The sequence below is a fragment of the Plasmodium brasilianum genome, chromosome 3, assembly GCF_023973825.1.
Source record: "Plasmodium brasilianum strain Bolivian I chromosome 3, whole genome shotgun sequence".
In the NCBI taxonomy this organism is placed as follows: domain Eukaryota; phylum Apicomplexa; class Aconoidasida; order Haemosporida; family Plasmodiidae; genus Plasmodium; species Plasmodium brasilianum.
The window spans coordinates 496,653-521,335 of record NC_090116.1 but is presented as its reverse complement, the minus strand read 5'-3'; the positions used below and the strand labels follow the sequence as shown (position 1 = coordinate 521,335).

The window sequence follows — 24,683 nt, the reverse complement described above, 5'->3', positions numbered from 1 at the left end:
AATATATATATGTGTTAAAAATAAGTAACTATTAAACTATCTTTTTTGTGACAATTTTTAACTCCCACCTTTGGAAAATGAAATATATATTAATGTCGTTGTTTTGTCAAAATTAAATTTTCCTTCATCCCCTTCCGCGCATGTTCCCTCTTTTATTTCTTTTAAAATACCTTTTTAACATCTAAAAAAGTAAGATTTATTTGGCACGGCCCACTATTTTTTGCATACACACACATTACACATGCATACATATAGGGGTATACATAATGTATAAATTATAGTTCTAAACCTTTTAGCACGTAGTAGGTGATGTTAAGGTCTTCTCCTCTGCTTATTTTTGCAGATATACATAAATATAAATGTTGAATCGTTTAATGAGCCATTATACTGTTAACCTATTAATGTATTAATCGCTCAAGCGGAATAAGCAAAGGTACCCTTTCCAAATGATCTTCATTCACGCACTTTTAATAATTGCATTTTTACATAATTAATATGTTAAATTTTTTGTACTGTTCTTTTACTATTTAAAAATACCAAAAAAAGGACAAAAAAAGAAAATAGACATACAAATGCAAAAGGATTCGGATCCATAAATGTTCATTTACATTTCACTAAAAAATATGTATTCCGAAAATTAATATAATAAACGTACCCCAAGCTGCAATAGAATAATGAGTTAATTTTTTTTATTATTAAGATACTCCAAAAATACATCAAAAACAATGATATCCGAAAAGAGAAGGAAATTATTTTCCAGCTTTGTTTTCACTGTTGACTTAATTTTAATTTCAGATGGGTCTTCATGAATATTGCTATAAAAAAAAAGAAAGTCATTGCTCATTATGTGTAGTTGTGGTTGATTATTCCTTACATATGCACAGGTACTTACGCACGCACATATCTATATATGTATGTATATATATATATATACACAAACATATTAACTCATACACATCAATACATACAGATCATTCTTCACTCAAGTACACGTGCATATATGTAGTTACACGTTATTATGCAGATTCAGAAAGGTGCTAAAACAAATCATAGCTGCATTGTCTCTGCTAAGATTTGTGGGGGTCTTGTACACACTCCACGAGGCTGCAAAGTATAACGAAGAAATTGATTAAGTAAAAATAAAAATTAAAAAAAAAAAAAAATTAGAAAAATAGAGAAGAGAAAAAAAAAAAAAAAGGCGAAATAAGGTAAAAAAATAAAAAAAGTAAAAAATAAAAAATCGCTTAAACATTTTAAAAACTTTAGAGTAAAGAACATCAAAAATATATATCAAATGGAAAAAGAATATTACATGAATTTGGAGTTATGAAAATATCCCTTTCAAAAAGAAAATACCCTTTTTCCTTTAGCTCCGAAAATTCTTCAAAATTTAATAATTTTAAGGATGATAAAATACTGTCCTTTGTTTTTTTTTTTAAGAGATATTTTAAATAAATATCCCAAGCTTCAGATGAGCTTATCGCATTTTCATTACGTATTATATTTTTTGACATTTTTGAATTCAAATAATTTATGTCTTCAATTTTGTTTACCTTTTTTTTTAATCTTTTTTTCAATTTTCTATATTCTTTTATCTGATTTTCGGTTTTACTTCTACTTAAAGCCATATTTTTTAAACTTTCAAACAAAAAATTGTTACATCCTACCCCACCTACTATGCATAAGTTTTTTATATTAAAATGAAGCTCACAAAAATACATTATTTTATTAATCTGTTTCAATAAATGCTTAAATATGTTTTTCTGGCAGAAATATGCATATCTGTCTTTTTCTTTTTCAAATGATTCTTCTTTTTTTAGCTCGATTATAATTTTTTTCATGTGGTTAAAAATGCCTGAAAAGCTGGATATCAAAATAGAATGGAAAAACATTTCCTGTCTTGAATCTGGTTACACATAGTATGAGTATATCATTGTAAAGAAAAGAAGGAGGGAAATAAGGAAGCACTCATAAACGGACACAAAAAAAAAAAAAAAAGAAAAAAAAAAAAAGACGCATGTAAAAACAGAAAGGATAGGGATCGAAACATACAGATGGTCTTACGAAAAATCAACTATGTTGTTAGAAGAGAACGGTAAAGGAAAAGGCTGAAAAGGATCTTTACAAGCTTCTTCATTAATTTTTTGTTTTTTTAATTTTGAAATAAATTCTTCTGATTTCTTTTCAAGAAAGGGACCTCCCCCTAAACCCACAGGTAGTTGAAGATATCTTGCAATTTTATCAATTATATCTCCTATAGATATATCAACTGTTTGTGATATTTTGCTGACGTTAATATCATTTTTTTTATTTTTTCGAATCATGTACACTTGCGTGCTACCCCCTGAAACTAAAATACAAACATATCCATCTGTTAAGTACCCCCCTCTTTGCACGTTCTTTAAATTGTCATTGGTCTTTATTTCGCTTATGTTCTTCCTGTCTTCTCCTATGTCTACTCGTGCATCCTCATCTTCAACTTCTTCCTTTTCGTCCTCCTTTTTTATAACATAAGATCCATAATTCAAAAATTCTTCCGCGCTCAAAACTTTCAACTTCTGTCTAGTTACATTATTACTGTTTAAAACTTGTAGAATACCTTTTACTTTGTCCATTTGCTCCTTATCCTTTTTTATAGTATCTTGGACATTCCAATTAATAAGGCTTTGATTTATGCAACTATTTATATATTCCTTTCTGTACTCGCTATTATTTGTGAACGTTTTTTTATCGTCATAAAAATTTAGAAATAATGGTGAAAGGATGTGTGCAAATATATGATTTACGGAGCTTATTTTTATATTATCCATTTTATTTTGTATCTCCCCTATATAATTTTTTGCTACGTCCATATTTTTTGCTATACCTGGACACACGCTCAAACCAAAGCAGTGAATTTTCTTCGTATCTGTAGGAAGAAAAATGGGAAAACTTATTGCACATGCGTGTTGGTACATATATATACATATATACACACATGCAGATATATATTCATTTATGAACACTACAACTGAGCTATATAACTTCGTTTAATTTTATATTTCCAGTGGTCGTTAAAAAAGTGTTCGCGCTTATTTCATTTTTTAGTCAAATTTTTACCAATTCCCTCCAAAGCCTTCTGCACATAGGGCTTTAAGAACAGGTTATTAATTGAGCTAATGAAAAATGGATACACACCTTCGTACTTATGAACAACTTTGAAATGGGAAATGATAATATTTTTAATTATGTTAAGGTTAGAATCAATTATACAAATACAAGTATCATCACAAGTGTTTTCTATACCAACTATATATTTTGTTTTTTTATTATCTTTCAGTTTATTCCTTTCTATTAAAATCCTCGGAATTTTTTTGTATTTACATATATCATAATTATCATTGTTATCTTCAATGTATTTATTAATTTTTTTCACTGTCCTTTCCAAAACATCGCTGAATTGTGGGTTTTTAATTCTTATATTATCAATCTTGTACGAATTGTATGAACACGGGAAAAGATTCAAAAAGATGAATAAACACAAAGCAATGTTTTTGACAGCATTTTTCATTATAGTTATTTCGAGTTACATTTTCCTAAATTTGCGCTTACAGGGGCTTCTAAATATATACATACTTGCACATTTATATGTGTACATATATATATATGTGTGTATTCTCTTATTTTTTGGTCTTTTCTTTTTATTACTTCTTGGCGTTTCTATATGATAATTATATTTCACACCATTTTTTTTCACAACGGTTTTCATTTATCCTTTGCTAACATCAAAAAAAAAAAAAAAAAAAATTCCTTTTTGCATTTGTTTCATTAGGTAGGCTTCAAAGGGATAATTTTATTACATTTTTGAAATAGCTGAAGTATTAGTGAATTTTTTTTTTATCTTTTTTACCTTTTTCTACTTAAATTCATATTTTATTGGCTTAATAAAACTAGCAAAACTTTGATATATTTTTTTATTCCAATTTGATTGGGATTGATTGTTATACTTTAGCTGTTTTACTATTTCTCTATACATATATTTTTTCATTACTGATTTGAATGGAACTAATTGTTTTGCTTCATAGTTACTGTTTCATTTTCTCATTACTTTAAAATAGTATGTAATTATTTATTTGTAATGTACGAACTCTATATTTTTTTTTTCTTTGAACATCTGGAAGAAAATTTATTTTAAGCGCATACACAAAGATATTTTTTAAATTCCTTTCTTTTGTTTGTTTTTTTTTTTTTTTTTTATTAAACATATAACATATAACATAAAATATTTTATTCTTACATATTTAGAATATTTTTTTTTTTTTTTTTTTGCATGAGGCCAGATTGTATAATTATGTGAACATTTAATTATACACACATCATATATAAGTACAAGTATTTAAATGTATAAATATTTAAGTATTCTCATGCATAGTTACTTATTATTTATTGTCCATATGTAGGTTACAATCGAAATTTGTGAACTATTAATGAAGCAGTTTGAAAATTATAACGTTATATACTCAAGTTTAACATGAACATATGGAGAAATTGTATTTGGTTACACATTGGTATATATATATACCATATTTTTCTTTCATTCCTGCTTTTTTTTTTTTTTTTTTTTTTTATTTCTCCTGAATAACAGTTATTTTTCTTTTTTTATAGCATTTTAAAGGAAATCGATATAAGCTTATTAATTGTTAATTTTTTACCATCATAAATTTAATTAGAGGAATATGAGTACATTCATATGCCTATGAATTATAGTAAATGCTTAATTCGAGGCTTAATTTAACATGTAATTTTTTATTCAAAAAAAGAGGTTACTACCAAAGTATATTATTCTTATTTTTATATTTTTTTATGAAGATAAAAAAAGGAAATATATTTTAGTACCTTCTCATTTTGCATTGTTATTGCTAAAACTTCAACAGTTGTGTTGTACTATGTACTTCTACAACATTTCGTATCGTTCTTGAATATTCCCTTATAGTTGTTATTTTTTATGAATATATAATGTAGGTATATAAATGGCAATGTTTTATTTCATCAAAATTTACAAATTAAACACATAAAAATGTATGTACATGTATATGTATATATACATATGTATAGATATATTTTTTTTATATCTAGCCAAGTGGAAATTAAAGTAGTACAACTGTTGTTGCCTACTTTTGTCCAGCTAAAATCTGTAGTTCTTTTTTTACATTTAACTAATATTTATAAAATAATAAAACTTTATTGCTTGTACATACGAATGTGTTTAATTTGTAAAATATTTGTCAAAAAAAAAAAAAATAAATAAATAATTTGGCTAGCTACTTTTTACTTTTACGTGGAGAATAAAATTTTTTTTTAAAAATTACTTGATTGTCAAATTTTTAAATATTTTTCCTTAATTTACGTTTCTACTGAATTCGTAACCTTTTAAAACATTAACTTTTTAAAAATTGCTTTTAAATTTATTTTGAGAATTATTCAATAAAAACTAAATAAAATAAAACTAAAACAAAATAAAATTAATCAAAATAAAAATTAAACAAAATAAAATTTATCAAAATAAAATTAATCGAAATAAAATTAATCGAAATAAAATTAATCGAAATAAAATTAATCGAAATAAAATTAAACAAAATAAAATTGAATCAAATTAAACCAAAGCACATACATAGTTAAGTTCGTCTATACAGTATGCATATATGTGTGTGGCTACAGTGTAAAAATATTTTTAAAAAATGAACATATTCAGCCTTTTATTTTTGTCTATTTTATTTATTAAAGTAGCGCATGTATGCGGCATTTCGACAAATGAGGTACTAAGAGACAAAAGAATTGAATTCAGAAATAGTGCTAAATTTGTTATTAATGAATCAAACTTAGTCGATAAAAATGAAAAGTTAGTGGGTACTTCACTGAGAACATACAAATATTATTTGGTAAAAGGAACAACTGAGATTAGAGCTATTTTTATTTTTGATGATTTAAATATGAACAAAGCTAAAGTATTAGGAATACATAATGAACAACATGAAATAGATATATTAAATGTACAAAATAATATGAACAAGTTGTACCCATTGGACGAAATTAGTACATTTAGTGATGTTATATATAAAGAGAGAAAAACATTTTCATTAGAAACTAGTTATTCAACTACAAGTTATGTGTTAACGAAATTTGTGTTTAATATAAATATTGAGGAAGAAAATGATGAGAATGTCATGTCTCTCTTAGTAGACAATGAACTAAATATGAAAAAAAAAAATTTGCAAATAAAGATAAAAAATGATAAACAAGAAGGGAATAATAATAGTAATAATAATAATAACAATAGTAGTAACGGTATATACAGAGATTCGAACTCGATAAATTTATACCAAAAAAGACATCCACAAGTTTTTACACAATTTATTGGAATAATTGGAAGTATAATAAGTTTGGCTACCTCTATTCCAGGTGCTATATCAGCTATTTCTTCTTTGTTTAAGGGATCTCCAAGTCCTTCTCCCCCCCAATTTTTAGGTGATGAAAATTCTAAACTGCCTACTTACGAAGAAAGAAAAAGTGCATATATATCATCTGCTCAGGTTAAGAAAGGTGGACCATATAAAAATGAAAACAGATACATGTATGACGATAACTATGACGAGGATAATGATGAGTACGACGATGACTATAACGACGAATATGAAGACGAATATGAGGATGAATATGGATATTATTAATATCAAAATGATGAATAAAATGTTACACTGATAATTAAAAAAAAAAAAAACTATACACATGGATTCCTTAAACGGTATAATGATATAACACTTAATTAGGAATAATGCTTTTGATCGTATTGAAAAGTTACACACATGAGAAAATGAATATGCATGAAAAATGCTCTTACGAAGGATGATATATACATCTGTTACATACCGAACAAGCTTTCAAAACCACGCTACGTTAAAAAGGAGAAAAAATCATACGAAACACATTAATATTACGTAAATGCCTCTAATAATTAATGTGCTAATTGCATGCATTTTTGTAGAACAAAATAAATTTTTTTTTTTCTATTTTCTTCTTTATGTAATTATTAAATTATGCAAAGGTTACTAGTTATGTTTTAAAATTGTGCAAATATTCCTGTAGGTAAAAGTTTAACTGTTTCATTATTTATTATTTTGTATATAGAATCAAAATCTGAAAGGCTTTAAAGTAGAAACTTAATTTTTTAAAATAATTAAAAAAAAAACTATCTCAATTTTTTAAACGGTACTAATAAAACTGCTGGATTTGAGCGCTTGTGAAAAGTTTAAAATGTAACACATGCGTATACTTGCAGGTATTCATGGGTGTAGGTATGCATGCGCGTAATTATTCAGGTGTATGTGCATACATACATGCGTATATGGGAACATGGAAACTCTAAATGATCATATACCATATTTTATTTTATTAAAATATTTAAGAATGTAATATTTTTTAATTTTTTTTATAAATAAAAAGACAAGTGGATTTCACCGCTTTTTTTTTTTTTTATAAAAAAATCGTTGCTTCCTAAAAAACCAAAAATTTTCTTGAAAATCCCCAAAAAATGGAGGAAGGGGAAATATGAACATATACTTTTCCTTTATTTTGTCTTTTTCCTTATCTATAAGATATATTAAAATAAAAAAAAATTGTCTCAAAAATGTTACTCATATAAACATACAAAGTAAAAAAGGAAAGTATAAAATATAAGGAGATTTAGAAAATATTACTAACATGAGCACATTCACAAACTTGTATATTTGCATGTATAAATTTTTACATATTTACATATATAAATTTATATATATATATATATATTCTTTCATATTTATTTATTTGCATGGTTTAAATATTTATAAGGCAGAAATGCTTTACAACTTTAATAGAGTGACGAGTGTTTTACTGCTCCCCATATGTTTGGAGGAAAAACTTTAAGAATTCATTAATATACAAAACTCTTATATGTGTATATTGTTAATGAGAAAAAAAAAAAAGTGAAATTCATGTTTGATACATCTCAAAGTTTTGATGTATTTTATACAACACATATCAGAAACTGATCAGTCAAAGCTCTCAAAAAACAATGTCATAACTTATTTTCTTTAAAAATGTCACATGCATGCAATTTTTTTTTTTTTTTTTGGGTTCTTGATTTACATTAATTTGATTTGATGAGAGTATTAATTTGTTTTCTTGTGTTTGTTTCATGTTTTCGCAGATTTGTTATTTTTTCAAGCTATACTGTGTTGTTAAAAAAATGTTTTTAAAATATTAAAATGTATATGTTTTAATTGTGTTAATGTTGTGTGCTTTGTTAACTTTATTTTATCTGCTTTGTTTATTTTACTTATTTTGTCTTTTTTTGATGTTTTTACGTTAATGTTACTTTATAGAGAATATAACGAAAAAAGGAATTTTGGAATTTCTCTAATTTTTTACATCTTTTCAATTTCGACATGTATTTTATTAAAATGTGTTAATTATTAAAAGGAAAAAAAAAAAAAATAATATAAAATAAAAAAGACAGATTCATATATTTTTACACTATTTATTTTTCATTAAAATGAGTAGAAGATTATCCATTAATAACTGTCAAAAAAGAAAATAGATTTAATCTGTTATTCAAGCGTGCTCTAATTACTTATATTGATATATAATTTGCTGTAGTTTAAAAAAAAGTAAAAAAATATTTTTAGCATGCTTAATATTTAAAATATGTTCTTACCAATATTATGAACAATTTTTATTTTTAAGCTTCTCAGTTAGTATATCTTTTTTTTTTCTTTTTTTTTTTCCCCCCTCTCTTCAGCTCTTAATATTTGGCAGCTTATTTATATATAATTTAAATTTTATATTAGAGCTGTACTTAATTTGTTGCACCTTAGTATATACTATATTGTACAAGATATATTTTGATTTTTTTAAAACAAGATTGAATAAAAGACAGGAAAAAAAAAAAAAAAAGAAGATAAAATGTATATATTTTCATACATATGTGTTTAAACAAATAAAGCTGAGAAATATGAAAAAACACGTCTCATTGTTGTTTATTATATTATACATATGTCACCGAGGTTACGTTAAAAGTACTCGCATTACAAGGAGTAAATATCACAATTATAAGGGGAATGAAAAAATTGCATTTAATGAAAATGGGAAATTAAGGAATATAGAAAAACATGCAAGTATTTTATGTAATGCAGTATCATGTAATAATACAAATGATATTTCATTTGTTAATCAAAAAAAAAATATGGGAAAAGAAGATGAAGATTTAGTTGACTTATATGAAGATGATGAAGTGTCTACGTCTGCAGGTAATGTTATGCACTGGTCATAATTTTTTTTTTTTTTTTTTTTTTTTAGCTTTAAAATGTGAATATATATAAAATGGAATGGGCTACATTAGCCCTTGTGGTTTTTTATTTTGCTTTCATTATATATACGGATAATTCCACATGGGAATATATATATGTACAGGGTTGTATATGTGCACATAAATGTGTTTACATGTGTACACTGGCATATATTCGTGTGCCCGTGAGAGAAACTGACTATATATGTAATATAAACATATGCTATCTACTGTGTGTAAAGTTTTCCACATAAAATTTTTTTTTTTTTTTTTTGTTGATATATATTTATATGAATGTTTTTAAATCCTATTATAGGGGATTCCTCATCGGATGAAGCATATTTAAGTGATAGTGAAGAGGAAGAGAATGATGATAACCAAGATGAAAATGAAAATGGCTATTTAAGTAACATGAATAATCAGGATTTAAATAATGGTAAAAATGAAAAATAAGAAAAATACTTAATTATTCGTAATTGTTCATAATTGTTCGTAATTATTTAAAAAAAAAAAAAAAAAAAAAGACATACGTGTCATGTATACAATAGAAAGTGTTTAATTTTCCTTTTTAACATTTTTTCTTGCAGAGGATAAAGGAATAAAAAAACATTTTAAAATTGAAAAAAATGAAGAACATATAAATGAAAATAAAAAAAAAGCTGAGGAAAATTTTAAAAGATATAAATTTAATGATGAAAACAAAAGTGAAACTGAAAGAAAATTAAAAAGAAAAGATAATATATTCCACAAGTATACAGATAATGACAACAATAACGATGATGAAGATGATAATAAAGAAGATAATAAAAATGAAGGTAATATATTAAACAATAAAGGTATAGTGAAAGATAAGATGAATGTGTTTCCAGGACTATATTTTGTAGGTATAGGTTATGATTTGCTTTTTGGAAATCCATTAGGTGAGCCAGACTCCTTAACGGACCCTGGGTATAGGGCGCAAATATATTTATTAAACTGGGAACTGAGTAATAGAGGAGTAGCAAATGATTTAAACACCCTACAGCCATTAAATGGATGGATAAGAAAAGAAAATGCATGCAGTAGAGCGGAAATGGTATGTCCTCGAACATAATATCATGTGGTTTTAAAAAATGAGTAATACATGTATATATACATACATATTGTATACATGCTGTACAATTGCTATATATATGCATACATATGGATTTGTATTCAGACGAGTACCATATTTACTTCTAAACATTTATGCACATTTCATAGATTAAGGAATGCTCCAGTATTTCAGACTACACCAGTAATTTATCATCAGAAGCAAGTGCATCCGGGGGATATATGACTTTTGCGTCTTTTTCAGCATCAGTTGGTTATAAGAAGTTTCTTAGCGAAGTTTCAAAGAGAACAAGTAAAACCTATTACGTAAAATCAAATTGTATCAAGTATACCATTGGGCTACCCCCTTATGTTCCTTGGTAATATAGGCAAGCGTACATGTGTGTTGTATGTAAGTACATACACACATACGTTTACATATATATGCACGTGTGTATGAACTGATTTCTATTTTCAAAAAAGGGCCAGATTTAGCTTAAAGTTTTGCTAAACGTTCTTGAGAAAGCTATTTAAGTAGCAGAAAAAAAAAAAAAAAATAAATAAGACAGCATATAACATGACACAACTAGATAAGAGTAATAAAAGATAAAAACTTTTCTTTAATCCTTTTTAGGGAGAAAACTGAAGCATATATCAATGCAGTGGAAGGTCTTCCACTGGATTTCAATGGACTAGAAAAAGACACTGAATGCGGATCGGATGTATACGAACAAAACAAAACATTAGATGTGTGTAAAAATATATTTCCATGGATACAATTCTTTAAAACATATGGCACACACCTAATTTATGAAGCTCAATTAGGTAGCTAAAGGAAAAAAAAAAAAGAGAGAAGAAAAGGAAAGAGAAATTATTTTTGTCGTTTTAAAAGGCCCGCCAAAAGAGGCTAAATTTCCTGAGTCTTTTCTTCCTTTATGTGTATGCGAATACCCACACATGTGTACGCATATATACATAGATGCACGCATGTACATACTTATATATGTATGTACACATGTACGCATGTATATATATATATATATATATATGTTTATATGTGCACCCATCTAACCATGCGAACACAACGCGGGACGCCCAATTTATGTAATTCTTACCTTTTTTAAAAATATAGGGGGTAAGATAACAAAAATAATAAACGTATCCAATTCATCTGTGAAGAAAATGAAAAAAGACGGAGTAAGCGTAAAAGCTGAAATTCAAGCTCAGTTTGGATTTGGAAGCGCAGGGGGTTCAACAAATGTTAGTTCTGACAGCTCTTCAAGTAATAATGATGAATCTTATGAAATGAGTGAACAAATGGTTGTTATAGGAGGAAATCCAATTAAAGATGTAACGAAAGAAGAAAATTTATTTGAGTGGTCAAAAACTGTTTCTGAAAATCCTATGCCTATAAGTATAAAACTTTTTCCATTATCCTTTACATTTGATTCGGATGAGTTGAAAAGGGACTACGAAAAAGCGTTACTATACTATTCAAGGTTGTATGGATTCTCGCCACATGATACAATGCAAAAGGATGAAAAAGACATAACAAAAATAGTAATGAACAAATTAACACATGCATGAGTACCCTTTCGTATATACACACATGCATGCGCATTGTTTTACGTACACATATATATACATACATACATACATAACAACATGCACACCAATGCTTACCCATTTACCGGGAAGACAAATGCTACGACCCTTCTTAACTGTCAATATCACTTTAATATTACCTATTTTTTTTTCCATGTTTATAGTTAATAACTTCCTCAACAGTTACGAAGAGTGGTCCACCCCCTATCAGTGCAGAATGCCCACATGATATGATTGTTTTATTTGGGTATATTTTAAAACAGAATTTCTGGAATAATACTGGAAAGCTGAGAGGGTATGATATTGAATTATGTGAATCCGGTTTAAGTAGTTGTACATCAAAACAAGGGAACTCAAACAAATATGATATATCTTATTTATATATGGAATGTGGCTCTCAAGTTTTACCCTTTTCTGATCAAGTAGTGAGTGTAAGTGATTCAACTTTTAATACTGTAAAATGCCCTAATGACTACACGATCATATTTGGATTTGGATTTGCTGCTTCTTCGGGCAGAAATGATTCCGCTCAGAAGACTTACGTTACTCCATGTAGACCAGGTTTGTATTGCCCTTATATGGGCATATACGTACATGCATATATTTATGTACATGCATATGTATACGTGCATGTATATATATATATATATATATGAGTATTCATTTTGCATATTTGAATGTATAATCGCATGAACTTCCTTACGCAGGCGTGTTTTGTTTTTCATTTGCTTTTCCTCACATCAATATGCATGTATTATTTATTTATATACCTATATTTTTACCCTTCTATCTATTAATCTACTCATCTGTATATATTTCTTCTCATCCATCCACTTTCACACTTAATATTCCCTTTTTAGGAATGAAGAGCTGCTCTCTAAATATGAGCAAGGAAAATGATAAGAGCTACATGTACCTAGTTTGCTTAGATGGGACAATATGGTCTGGCATAAATACATTAACCCTTGTTGCAAAGGACGATTTTCATAGTGCAGTAAACAAATCAAAGAAATTTAATGATGGACATTTAGACCTCGAATGCCCTTCAGAAGGTAAAATATTAACTGGCTTTTATGGTGAAAGTCATACATCTAGTCCTTATGTATCAGCACCCTTTGGAAAATGCTCTAAGAGCTTGAAATCCTGTTCTGTGCATGGGTCTGGTCAAGGCATAGGATTTCAGAACTATAGAACGTTGTTTGTTATATTGCTCTGTATGGATAACGAACAATTAATAACGAATAATGAGCAATGAACAATAAACAATAAACAATAAACAATAAACAATGAACAAAAAACAATAAACAAAAAACAATAAACAAAAAACAATAAACAAAAAACAATAAACAGTGGACAACGCATAATTAGTAATAGATAATGAATAATTAATAAATGCATTTTTTTTTTTTTTTTTTATATTTCTTTGTTAATATAGAAGAGAAATCTCCTTAAGAAATGGGGATTTCCACTTCTCAGTGTTTAGCAGCAACTATAGTAGAAAAAAAGATAAAAAAAAAAAAAAAGACTAATGAACGAATAGGTGAATATATACTGATCAGCAAAAATTTCCAAGTGTACATATCAGTTAAGCTCAAATGCTGCAATTTAATTAAATACAAAACGTGCACTTCATTACTGAGATGTTAAGGAAAATGCATTCATATATATATGTTATTGTTATTAATTTTTTTTTTTTTTTTGTCACTTTTTTTTAAACTTATTCCATTAACATGAACCCTTTAACCTTAATACTCATTTACACATTAGTATATATGTGCAAACATATGCGGTATATGCGCATAAATCTATTATTTCATCTTCCTGTTTTTTACACGTTTCACTTTTTTTCTCTATTTTTTCTCTATTTTTTCTCTATTTTTTCTCTATTTTTTCTCTATGTTGTCCCTATTTTTTTATGTTATCTTTTACCTTTATTTTTATTTTTTTCATTTTTTTTAATGTTCGAGATTTGGTCGATGTCTTTTTATAATAATTTTTTATTATAATTGTAATTTTTTTTTTAAAAAACATTCATTGGGATAAAACATAACAAGTTCATTATTTTTTTTCTACATATTTGTTTTGTTTGCCTCTTTCTCTCCATTTTTCATACTTTTTAACATATATATATATACATATATACATATATATGTGTGTCATTCTAACCCTCGTTACAGATATGTGCAGACACAATGTAAAAATTGAAACTAATATGCATAAAATTTATTAAAATGCAAACCTTTTGAAGTAAAAAAAAAAATTATTTCTTTTCTTCATCTTTTTAATTATAATTCCAATTATTTAATCTGAAATATTAGTTATAATTTTTTATTTTTTTTGTGGCAATTGCTTTTATATGAAAATCATAAAAAGTTTGAAAAGTTTCTTTGAGTTGCAATTTTTAAATAAGTTATCAAGAATGTTCAAAAAACAGTGATTGAAGCATTTTATGCAACTTTTTAAAAATTCCCATTAAAGCGCAATATTTATGGGATAAAATGTATTACTACTTATTAGTGCAGTTTTTTATTGAAGTTAATTTCGAAGGGAAATTAGAGGAAAAGCCAAGTACATGTTATAGGAAAGTTCTTTGTACTAATGAACAACAATATACAGAACAAATGTAGAAAATTAAAAGAAAGAAAAAATCAAAAAAACAAGAAAAAAGAAAAAAAAAATTAATAAGTAATAAGTAATAAGTAAGAAGCAAAAAATAAAAATCAATAAGCAATGAGCAGAAATGTGTTTGCAAACAAGAAAAAAAAATTTGTTAAACCCAACTTTTCCCCCCCTTCCCTATTGACCTATTTTACGCTTTGTTCACTTGGTTAAATAGCAGATGAAACAAAAAAAAAATAATTAACGGGTTAGTCAGAAATTTTCCTTTTTCCTGAAGAATTGTAGCTTGCTTATTGTTGTACTTAATTTAAACAGTTAGACGAAATACAAAAATATTCAATTAGTTAATGAGTGTTGTAAAACTATTCTTATTTATTATATAGCAAAAATATATTTATATAAAAATTTATAGTAAAAGAAATTATACTTAAATGTAAAATTTTTTTTTTTATTTTTTATTTCTATTTATTTAAAAAAAAAAGAATTATGTATAAAAAAAATATTTTAAAGCGAAGGTGTATATATTATTTGGATGGATATATAAGACCTCTGAGAGGTGTGTGTGTGTGTGTGGGGGGGGGAGGCGTTAACAAGTACACATACATATAATGCAAATTTATGTTTGCTTTTGTGCATGCATAAGGCGAGAAAAAGAGTAAAAAAAAAAAAAAAAAAAAAAAAAAAAAGATATTGTACGTATTAAAGCGTTTTTTACATGCTCACTGAATGAGATGACAATAAACGTTAATATATTTCGTACGAAAAAAAGAATAGAAAAAAAAGAAGAAAAAACAAAAAAGATATCAAAAAAGATATCAAAAAAGATACCAAAAAAGATAACAAAATAAAACAAAAGAAACAAAATGGGATTACAAAACTGTTGATTTATTCCTACTTCAGAACAATTTTGAATTGAAGCAGGAGCAAAACGCTTAAAAACACGCACGGTGTTATTATTTAAAAGAAGAAATTAAGTTACAAAGAATTATATACTGCTTGCAGTGACGTATGAGATGCAGGTGAATAAGTGGCATATTATTTATTTTATATTTTTTTTTTTTTAATTTATATATTTTTTTCTTTTTTGCGCTGTTTGCACTCCTGACCCTTTTCTCTTAGCCCACAGAGGCTCAAGCAACTAATTATTTTCGACAAAGACGCTGTAGGTGTACACATTCCTGGACTCGTTCTTGCACATATCAATGGCCTTAATTTCTTCTAACAGCCATGTTCCTGGCATTGATCCCTTTGGTAACAATATCTGATGCTTAATGGATTTATATTCCTTACCTTTTGGTAATATCGTCCTGTCTATGTGGCTTGCATGCCTACCACCATGAGGATCTCTTAGATATATATAAATATAATATACTCCAGATAAGTCATCATATACAGAAAAATCTACATTAACAATTGTTTCTCCATCATGTTGATTATTAGCTGGTTTACTTGACACTTGGACATTACGTACAACTGGTTCTTGTCTATCTCTCTCAGATGAAGGTACTAAATCAGCATAATACTTGTTAGATGAAACGTTAAGGATATTTTGATTACCTGCGTCATCTTCTACAGCAAATTGTCTGAAGTAATATCTTCCCCCTACACAATATTTTGGAATATGTACAGGATTCATTACTTGAAAACATTTCAAATTAGGTACATTCATATCTGTATATGCACTACATGAATCCATGCTAACTTGTCTAAAACCGCTAGTAGAGATATCATTTACAAAATAATCTCTATTTAATTTTGATACATCTAATTCTTGATCATAAGATTGGTAAGTATGGTTACTATACGAGTAGCTAGAATTTTCTCTAGAGGCAAAACTTGCATAAGTACCACCAAATATTTTTAAATTTTTATCCTCTAGTACTAGAATTTGTAATCTTAATAATGAATCTTCTGTACCTACTCCATTATATGGATATATAGAAACTGACTCAAGTAATGGTATTGGTTTTTCAATATCCTCATCTTGATTATTGATATACAAATATAACATAAAAGATCCTAGCCCTGTGTAACGATCTATATTATTCTCCCCTTTAAAGGTTAATGATTCAACTACCCATTTACCTCTACTCTCACTTGGATTCATAGTAAACTCAGTATATAAGTTATGACTACATTCCGAATGATCTTCTGTATAAAAATATACATCTTTAAAAGTTTGTTGTTCAGAAAAAAATCTTGCATATGCATTCTTAGCACATCCTTTTTTTCCCTTAGAGGATAATAAAGTAATATTTATCTTAACTTTCTTATCTTCACTTGGACTACCCAACACTTCTGCATGTATTTTTTTTACTCTCCCAGGAAAATAAAATATTTCATTTCCTAGGTTTAGAACTTCAAATTTATGTTTACCATTAGTAACATAAAAACTACCACTAAATACATTTGATTTTATCCAATTATATTTAATACTACTTCTAGAATTTAACAATCTAGGGTTCAACACAAAGGCAGCAATTGATTCTGCGAAATCTTCGCCTGGTGTTTTATCATGTGCATATGCAGAAACGAAGCCTAGCTCATTTTTAGTAGCCCATTTACTAGGGGATAAAGGTTCTTCATACCATTGACCCGTTGATATCCAAATATTTTTTAATTCGCTAGATAAAAGATTTACATATATAAAATGCCCAATTTCGTGAAGCACTAAATGAGATATATCTCTATAATTTACAAATGCAGATTCCATAAATTCAAGAAGGGAATCTCTTTGAGCACCAGCAGGAAAAGCCACAGCTGGAGCAGTTGGATAAACAGGGTGTTTCAACCCATTCTTTCTCCTTCCTAAATATTTTAATCCAGACACTTTTTGAAATCCTTGTGGATATTCATCCCATGATGTAGCTAATTCAACAAGCTCTTCAATATTTTGACGCCAAGGTTGATAATCATTATATGAATATCCTGTTACACGTTCTACTAAGGAATAATTTCTCTCTGGGTCTAATAAAGTAACCCCATGTTTCTGTTCAAAATAAGTTGAAAATAATTCATAATCAGATGATAAAAGAGCACGAATTAACACCTTTTCTAATCTTCTTGAATAATATTTCCCATTACTACCTGGATTTTTTACTATTTTTTTCGAATATTCAAATGCTTCCTTAGAAACACGTACTATTTTAGAGTAATTTTCATTATCCCCTTCACCAAATATTTCGACATCCATATCAAATGCTCCTAAATCCTCTTGAACTAATATCCATTTTTGATGTTTTCTTTGTCGAGATCTTTCTTCCTTATCATAAGTAACTAATTGTATACACTTTGGAAATTTAGCAATTACATTTAGTAACCTATCTGCATATTCAGATCCCCATAAACCCATTAATTCAATTCCATAAAATTCTTTTAAAGTTGCTGCAGCACCTGATCCGTCTAATTTTAACTCATTTGATAAATCATGTTCATGTGTCCATTCAGCATCATCATTATGTATCGTATTTATATGTTCTAACGCAATAGGAGCTGATGATTGTAATTCCCATTCATATATAAACAAATTAGGGTCATTTTCATAAGGACTCATATCGATAGAATCAGTATATAGAGTATTTACAAATTTACATTTTTCACAAGGCACATTTACTTTTATAGCACTAGGCGTCATATATGCAGCTCCAAAAGTACGTAAATAATATTTACCTGCAGGTACTTTAAATCTGAAAGTAGGACTAGAAGCAGTTAATGTTAATACTTCTAAAGATTCAAAATTATTCGAGTACTGTGCTCCTAAAGCTATTGATATGGGTTGTCCTTCTATTATTCCTTTAACAACTCCTGTGATTTCATGTGATACAAGATTCTTAGACGCATGTCTTTCTTTATCATGTAACATATTTCTTGAGGAAGCAGATGCTTGAATGAAGTTGGCATGTCTATGAATAACATTTTTACCTAGCTGATCTTCTTCATTGGGGGTTAGAGAATCTGGATGTGCTATAGTTATATCCCCTGCATTATCTGGATATCTTAAATTTTTGAGATTATTACCTCCAATATTCCTTATATTATATTCTTTCGAAACGTTTAGAAGAACGAGCGAAAGGAGGAAGAACATCACCCTGGGAAATTCTATCATTATTATTTACTGTTATTTTATTAATTTTTTTTTAACAAAAAAAAAAAAAAAAAAAGAAAAAGAAAGGAAAAAGATGGAAACACGAAAAGGAAAAAAAAAATATACACTACATGACACGATTATGTTAGTAAAAACAAAATTTATGGTCAAGAAAAAAAATAATAAAAAATTTAAAAGTATTTCTAAAATTTATATAAATGCACAAAATTGTAACATGGATCCGTTATATCTTAAAGAAGAATTCTGTCTTGAAAAAACAAGGGGTGATAAGGGAAAGAAGAAAGGATGTCTTAATATATGTAAATATATATGTAAATATATATATATATATAGAGAGAGAGAGAGAAAAAAAAAAAAAAAAAAGATGAAATAATAAATAATACAGGAAAGTTCGGAAAAATTAGAAAAAAAATTACAAGCTTAATTATTGATAAACAAAATAAAGCGTGACATATAGTAGAACATTATCTATTTCATTTTTAAAATATTTGTGAATTCAGTAATATACGAAATTATATTTGCAACTTTTTAAATTAAATAAAAATAAGTTTGAAAAAAAAAAAAAAATATATTATATTTGTAGTTATATATATGTATATATATATTGATATATATTTATTTATATACGTACATATAAATAACAAGAAGGTTCGTTTTAAAATAAAATTAAAAAGCGAATTTACAACCAGCTGATGGTGTGCGTTATGCATATAAATATTCCTGGTATTAAAGTTTGATGATTCATACTTAACCAGATTCAGTATGAGCTATTTTAATTTTGTTTTGTTTTATTTTGTTGAATTTTATTACATTTTATTGTATTTTATTTTACTTTTTTTTTGGTTGGTTTCACACAATTATAATAAATATTTATTAACACATGCAGCATGTATGCGCGCAAAAGAGAAACAACGGGTTACTTCAAAAAGTGGGGTTCCAAATATATGTATATGTTTTTAACAGAAGAAATCAAAGCGAAAAATTGTGTGAAATAAGTAAATATAGTAGTTACTAATTTTACCGTTATTATAATTTAAGGAGTTTTTTTTTTTTTTTTTTTTTTTCTCAACTCCTTAAATCGCTAGTCAATTTGATATTCTTGAGCCAAAAAATAAAAAAAAAGCTAGCTATTTTATTATACTCAAAAATTAAAGACAAGTAAATGAAAATGAAAATGAAAAAAGATGATTTGAATTTTAAATAATACACAATTAATATAGTTAGCATATTTTAATCTACGCAACTTTTTTCGTCTTTTTTGTTTGTTTTTTTTCGTCTTTTTTGTTTGTTTTTTTTTTGTCTTTTTTGTTTATTTTTTTTTTGGCTTTTGTGACTGTATGATTTTGTAATTTTATGTATTTATATTTTTGCGCTTTTCTGCTTACGTCTTTTTATTTTTTATAAATATGTATGTACCATTTTCGCACAATATCTTTCGAGTATCTCGCACTCATTTCGCACATTTTCCGTTGTTACATGTGAGATATAAGGAGAGTTTATGCATAGTGAGCCTGAGGTTTCGTGTGTAGTTCTTTTTATACGTCTTTTTACTTGTGAAAAAAGAAACAACACCAAATAGGCCATAAATATACATAAAAAGCTTTTTAAACAAGAAAAAAGCTACAATATGATATTATAATATTTATACATGATTAAATATTCGTAAACTTCAGTTTTTTTTTTTTTTTTTTTGTTTTTTCATGAAGTTCAAATAATTGTACATTTTTAAAGCAGTTTTTTATTTAACTAGCATTATCTAACGAGTGTTGCATTATGAGTACTCCTTTTTTTGTCTAATCAAAATGATGAACAATCATCAAACAACACAAGGTATATATGTGCATATATGTTGACATTTTGAAAAGGAAGTCACATTCGCCTTAATAACTATGATGGTCCCTTTTTTTAAGTACATTTTAATTTGAAAAAATGTAGGTAAATAGTTGTAATAAAGCGAAATTCTTAACCCTATTTTTAATTTATTTCTTGTATAGAAAAAAAAAAAAATTATGTACATATGTTCAAATAAAAATGTGATATGTGTGTTGTAGGGTTAAAGATATGCATGCTGTGTTCTTTAAAAAAAAAAAAAAAACAGGAGAAAAAAAAAAGGAAGTTCAAAAAAATTAAGGTAAAATAAAGTGAAATAACGTAAATTACCGAAAATTAAAGTAAAATAAAGTAATATAAAGAAAATAAGAAATATGGTAACATTCCAAAATATATTACATATATTATTATTATTATTATTATTATTATTATTATTATTACTAAATATAAAAAATTATTACAACGAACAAAAATAAAAACGTCCCACTGGAAAGAATTTGTTTTAAATCATCAAAATACAGTACTTTGTAATACTGTATCTTTCTGTAAACGTTCAAAACAATAATGGTTTGTTATTGCTTTATTTTTTAGTTTTCATAAAAACTCTTTTTTAAAACTAGATATGAGCTTTTTTTACAACAGACTTTACTGCGTGGGTAATCTTACTATGCTTAAGGAAAAAAATAATTTTATATTACTTTTGCGCACAAGGATTTTAAATTAATGTATAGGTAAAATAAGAAACAAAAATAAAAAAAAAAAAGTATAATTTAAAGAAAGATAGTATAAATATTATTAAATATACACAAACAAAAAATTGGGAAAAAAAAATTGAAAAGGAGAAATAGAAAGGATGTACCTTCATTCTGTATTTCATGTTTATGTTAATGTAAAAGGAACTTCTTTTTTATTTACCCCCCTTTTTATTATACACACAATAGTAAAAAAAATAGTATTCTTTTTTTTAAATGATACAGTATATATATTGATTATATACTGTCTAAATCAACAAAATAAAGTTATTACACTGCACTTTCATGCAATATAAGTAAAAAAGGGGAAAAACAAAAAAAAAAAAAAAAAAAAAAAAAAACTCTCCTAAATTGCCATTTTTAATTAAAGCCATAAATTGAAGCTAATAATTGGGATGAAAAAAGAATAATTAAAAACAACAACTTAAGGAAAATTATTTGTAAATATATGTTTATAGCTACATATATTGAAGGATAAACATTGGCCATAATATGTGTACATTATACACATACATATATGTACACAAATATACTTACATATATATTATATATATATATATATATATGATATATATATTTATGTATACAATAATACAAGTATATTTGTGCACATTTTTATCCCTGTTATACGTTCGACAGGAAGAAAAAAAAAAAAAAAAAAAAAACAGCATTGCTGCATTATTTCATTTACTTTTTCTTATATTCGATAATCATTTTTTTTGTGGGATAACATTTTAATAGAAAAATTGTGTATGCAAATATACATGTATAATTAAAAATTATAAGCGTATTTAGCACAAATATGAGTTCAAAAACAAGAACAATATTTTATGATATATTTTAAATCTTCAAATATAATATAGTTCTTTTTGTGCAAATATAGGGAGAAGGAGAAATAAAAAAATAATTTTATGCAAAAGTTTAATAAAACGATGTAAAGCTATTTTAGTTTATACTGATCGAAGTTTCTCTTCTTTTCATTAAATGAAAATTAAAATAACGCTAGTAAAATACACCAAAGTGTAGAGAAAAGTGGTGACACGAACGATAGCATTAAAATATAAAGAATAGCGATTAAGCGTAATGTAAAATAGCGGAACATTACAAAACATAGGAAAGCTGCAAAATAGAGGAATATATAGCACTATACAACATAATATATAGCGAAATATTACCCAAACCTTCCAACCACTGTTTATTTATTTATTTTTTTAAATGGGAATAAAAGGGTTAACAAAATTTATTGCGGATGCAGCTCCCAATGCAATTAAAGAAATAAAAATTGAGAATTTGATGGGAAGAATAATAGCAATTGATGCTTCGATGTCTTTATATCAATTTATAATAGCTATTAGGGATTCTGAACAATATGGAAATTTGACTAATGAATCAGGTGAAACCACTTCACACATATCTGGACTAATGTCAAGGAGTATAAAATTAATGGAAAATGGTTTAAAGCCAATATACGTTTTTGATGGAGCTCCACCAGAATTAAAAGGTTCTGAGTTAGAAAAAAGAGGAGAGAAAAGACAAAAAGCAGAAGAGTTGTTAAAAAAAGCAAAAGAAGAAGGAAATTTAGAAGAAATAAAAAAACAAAGTGGAAGAACTGTACGAGTTACAAAAAAGCAAAATGAAGAAGCAAAAAGATTATTAACATTAATGGGAATACCTGTTATTGAAGCACCATGTGAAGCAGAATCGCAATGTGCATTTTTGACAAAATATGATATGGCACATGCAACTGCAACAGAAGATGCTGATGCTTTAGTTTTTGGAACAAAAATTTTAATTAGAAATTTAAATGCTAATGCATCTTCAAGTCAAAATAAAAATAAAAATTCAAGTAAAAGAGGATATATATTAACAGAAATAAATTTAGATCAAGTATTAAAAGGTTTAAATTTAACAATGAATGAGTTTATAGATTTTTGTATATTATGTGGATGTGATTACTGTGATACAATTAAAGGAATTGGATCCAAAACTGCTTATAATCTTATAAAGGAATATAAATGTATTGAGCAAATTATTGAGAATATTGATCAAAATAAATATCAAGTACCTTCAAATTTTAGATATGTAGAAGCTAGAGAGTCTTTTATTAACCCTAAAGTATTAGCAAAAGAAGAAGTTAAAATAGATTGGAATGAACCAAATATTGAAGAGTTAAAAACTTTTTTAATTAAAGATTATAATTTTAATGAAGTACGAGTAACCAATTATATTAATAGACTATTAAAGGCTCGAAAGGTAACAACGCAAAGACGTCTTGATAACTTTTTCACTGCTTGTACCAAAAAGAGCACGAAATTAATTATAGAAGAGACTCAAAAGGAGTTAATGCCAAAACGAAAGGGGAAAAAAAGGGATAACACCACAGGGTCTAATCCGACTCGGCTTAATAGGAAGCAAAAAACGGATACATCAGGGAATTATGATAAGACTGTTAAAAAGGAGGTGCAACAAAAAGGGAAAATAAAAAAGGAAGGAAATGAGGAAAAATCAAGTGAAAAATTGAAACAAAATCACCATGAAGCGGATGAAGCGGAAGAAGAAGAGGATTTGGAAATTAACCCACGCCCAAATTTTTTCGATGAAAAAACGGACTCCGAATCAGGTAATATAAAAAGTGAACACGCAGAACACAACGTAAGAAAGAGCGATAGAAAAGATATTAATTGTTCGGAAAAAGATAATGATATTTTGAATATCAACACGCATTTAAGTAGTAGTGTTACACTGCATAGTGGTAGTAACCATCTATGTAGTGACAGCAATAATCTAAGCACTAATAGAAACAATGTAAATAGTGTAGGCCCAATGAACAGTAGCAGTAATTTAGTTAGTAACAACTTGTTCGACGTGAACATTGTTTCTGTAAATAGTAATAATGATAAAGATGCTACTGAAATAAAAAAAAAAAATAATTTATTTTTGTTACCCTTTTGTCCAAAGAATGTTACTAAAGTTAAGAAGAGGAAATCCGCTCAAAAATGCTGAAGGGATGTTTTTAAAGAGTACCGAATAAGTCTATCCCTCCTCCACATTTCTGCATGTGCGCACACACAGTGTTACATATATGTACACATGCATGTGTGTGTATATGGTCATATAAATATTCACATAATCACATATTCATACATATACATATATATATATATATGTATATGCTTATCAATTTTTTAGTAACATCTTTTTTACCTTGCTTTTTTTTTTTTTTTTTTTTTTTTGGGTAACTACTTTCATATCCTCCGTCGTATTTACACAAATGAAATTTGTACATTTTATTTGATCCGTGTTTTAATTACATTTTACCTAAATAATTTCGTTATTCCTTTAA

At 26.8% G+C, this 24,683-nt stretch overlaps 5 protein-coding genes across 5 annotated transcripts; 3 read left to right on the top strand and 2 right to left on the bottom strand.

Moving 5' to 3' along the window:
- Positions 1-679: 679 nt before the first annotated feature.
- On the bottom strand, positions 680-3,550 carry MKS88_000905 (tRNA N6-adenosine threonylcarbamoyltransferase; the record flags this gene model as incomplete). Its single annotated transcript, XM_067219549.1, has 5 exons — positions 680-815; positions 1,011-1,104; positions 1,313-1,863; positions 2,065-2,908; positions 3,100-3,550. The coding sequence occupies 5 exons, from the start codon at positions 3,548-3,550 to the stop codon at positions 680-682; spliced, it is 2,076 nt and encodes a 691-aa protein (XP_067075273.1).
- A 2,167-nt stretch (positions 3,551-5,717) lies between these two features.
- On the top strand, positions 5,718-6,707 carry MKS88_000904 (uncharacterized protein; the record flags this gene model as incomplete). The annotated part of the gene is made up of 1 exon (XM_067219548.1): positions 5,718-6,707. The coding sequence occupies one exon, from the start codon at positions 5,718-5,720 to the stop codon at positions 6,705-6,707; it is 990 nt and encodes a 329-aa protein (XP_067075272.1).
- Positions 6,708-9,025: 2,318 nt separating this feature from the next.
- On the top strand, positions 9,026-13,563 carry MKS88_000903 (perforin-like protein 1; the record flags this gene model as incomplete). Its single annotated transcript, XM_067219547.1, has 9 exons — positions 9,026-9,320; positions 9,675-9,794; positions 9,946-10,433; positions 10,601-10,809; positions 11,064-11,254; positions 11,562-11,989; positions 12,199-12,595; positions 12,895-13,231; positions 13,470-13,563. 9 exons carry the CDS (start codon positions 9,026-9,028, stop codon positions 13,561-13,563), a joined length of 2,559 nt encoding a protein of 852 aa, XP_067075271.1.
- Positions 13,564-15,791: 2,228 nt separating this feature from the next.
- MKS88_000902 (sporozoite invasion-associated protein 1) lies at positions 15,792-18,758 on the bottom strand (the record flags this gene model as incomplete). Its single annotated transcript, XM_067219546.1, has 1 exon — positions 15,792-18,758. One exon carries the CDS (start codon positions 18,756-18,758, stop codon positions 15,792-15,794), a length of 2,967 nt encoding a protein of 988 aa, XP_067075270.1.
- Positions 18,759-22,555: 3,797 nt separating this feature from the next.
- MKS88_000901 (flap endonuclease 1) lies at positions 22,556-24,343 on the top strand (the record flags this gene model as incomplete). The annotated part of the gene is made up of 1 exon (XM_067219545.1): positions 22,556-24,343. One exon carries the CDS (start codon positions 22,556-22,558, stop codon positions 24,341-24,343), a length of 1,788 nt encoding a protein of 595 aa, XP_067075269.1.
- Between the last annotated feature and the right edge of the window lie 340 nt (positions 24,344-24,683).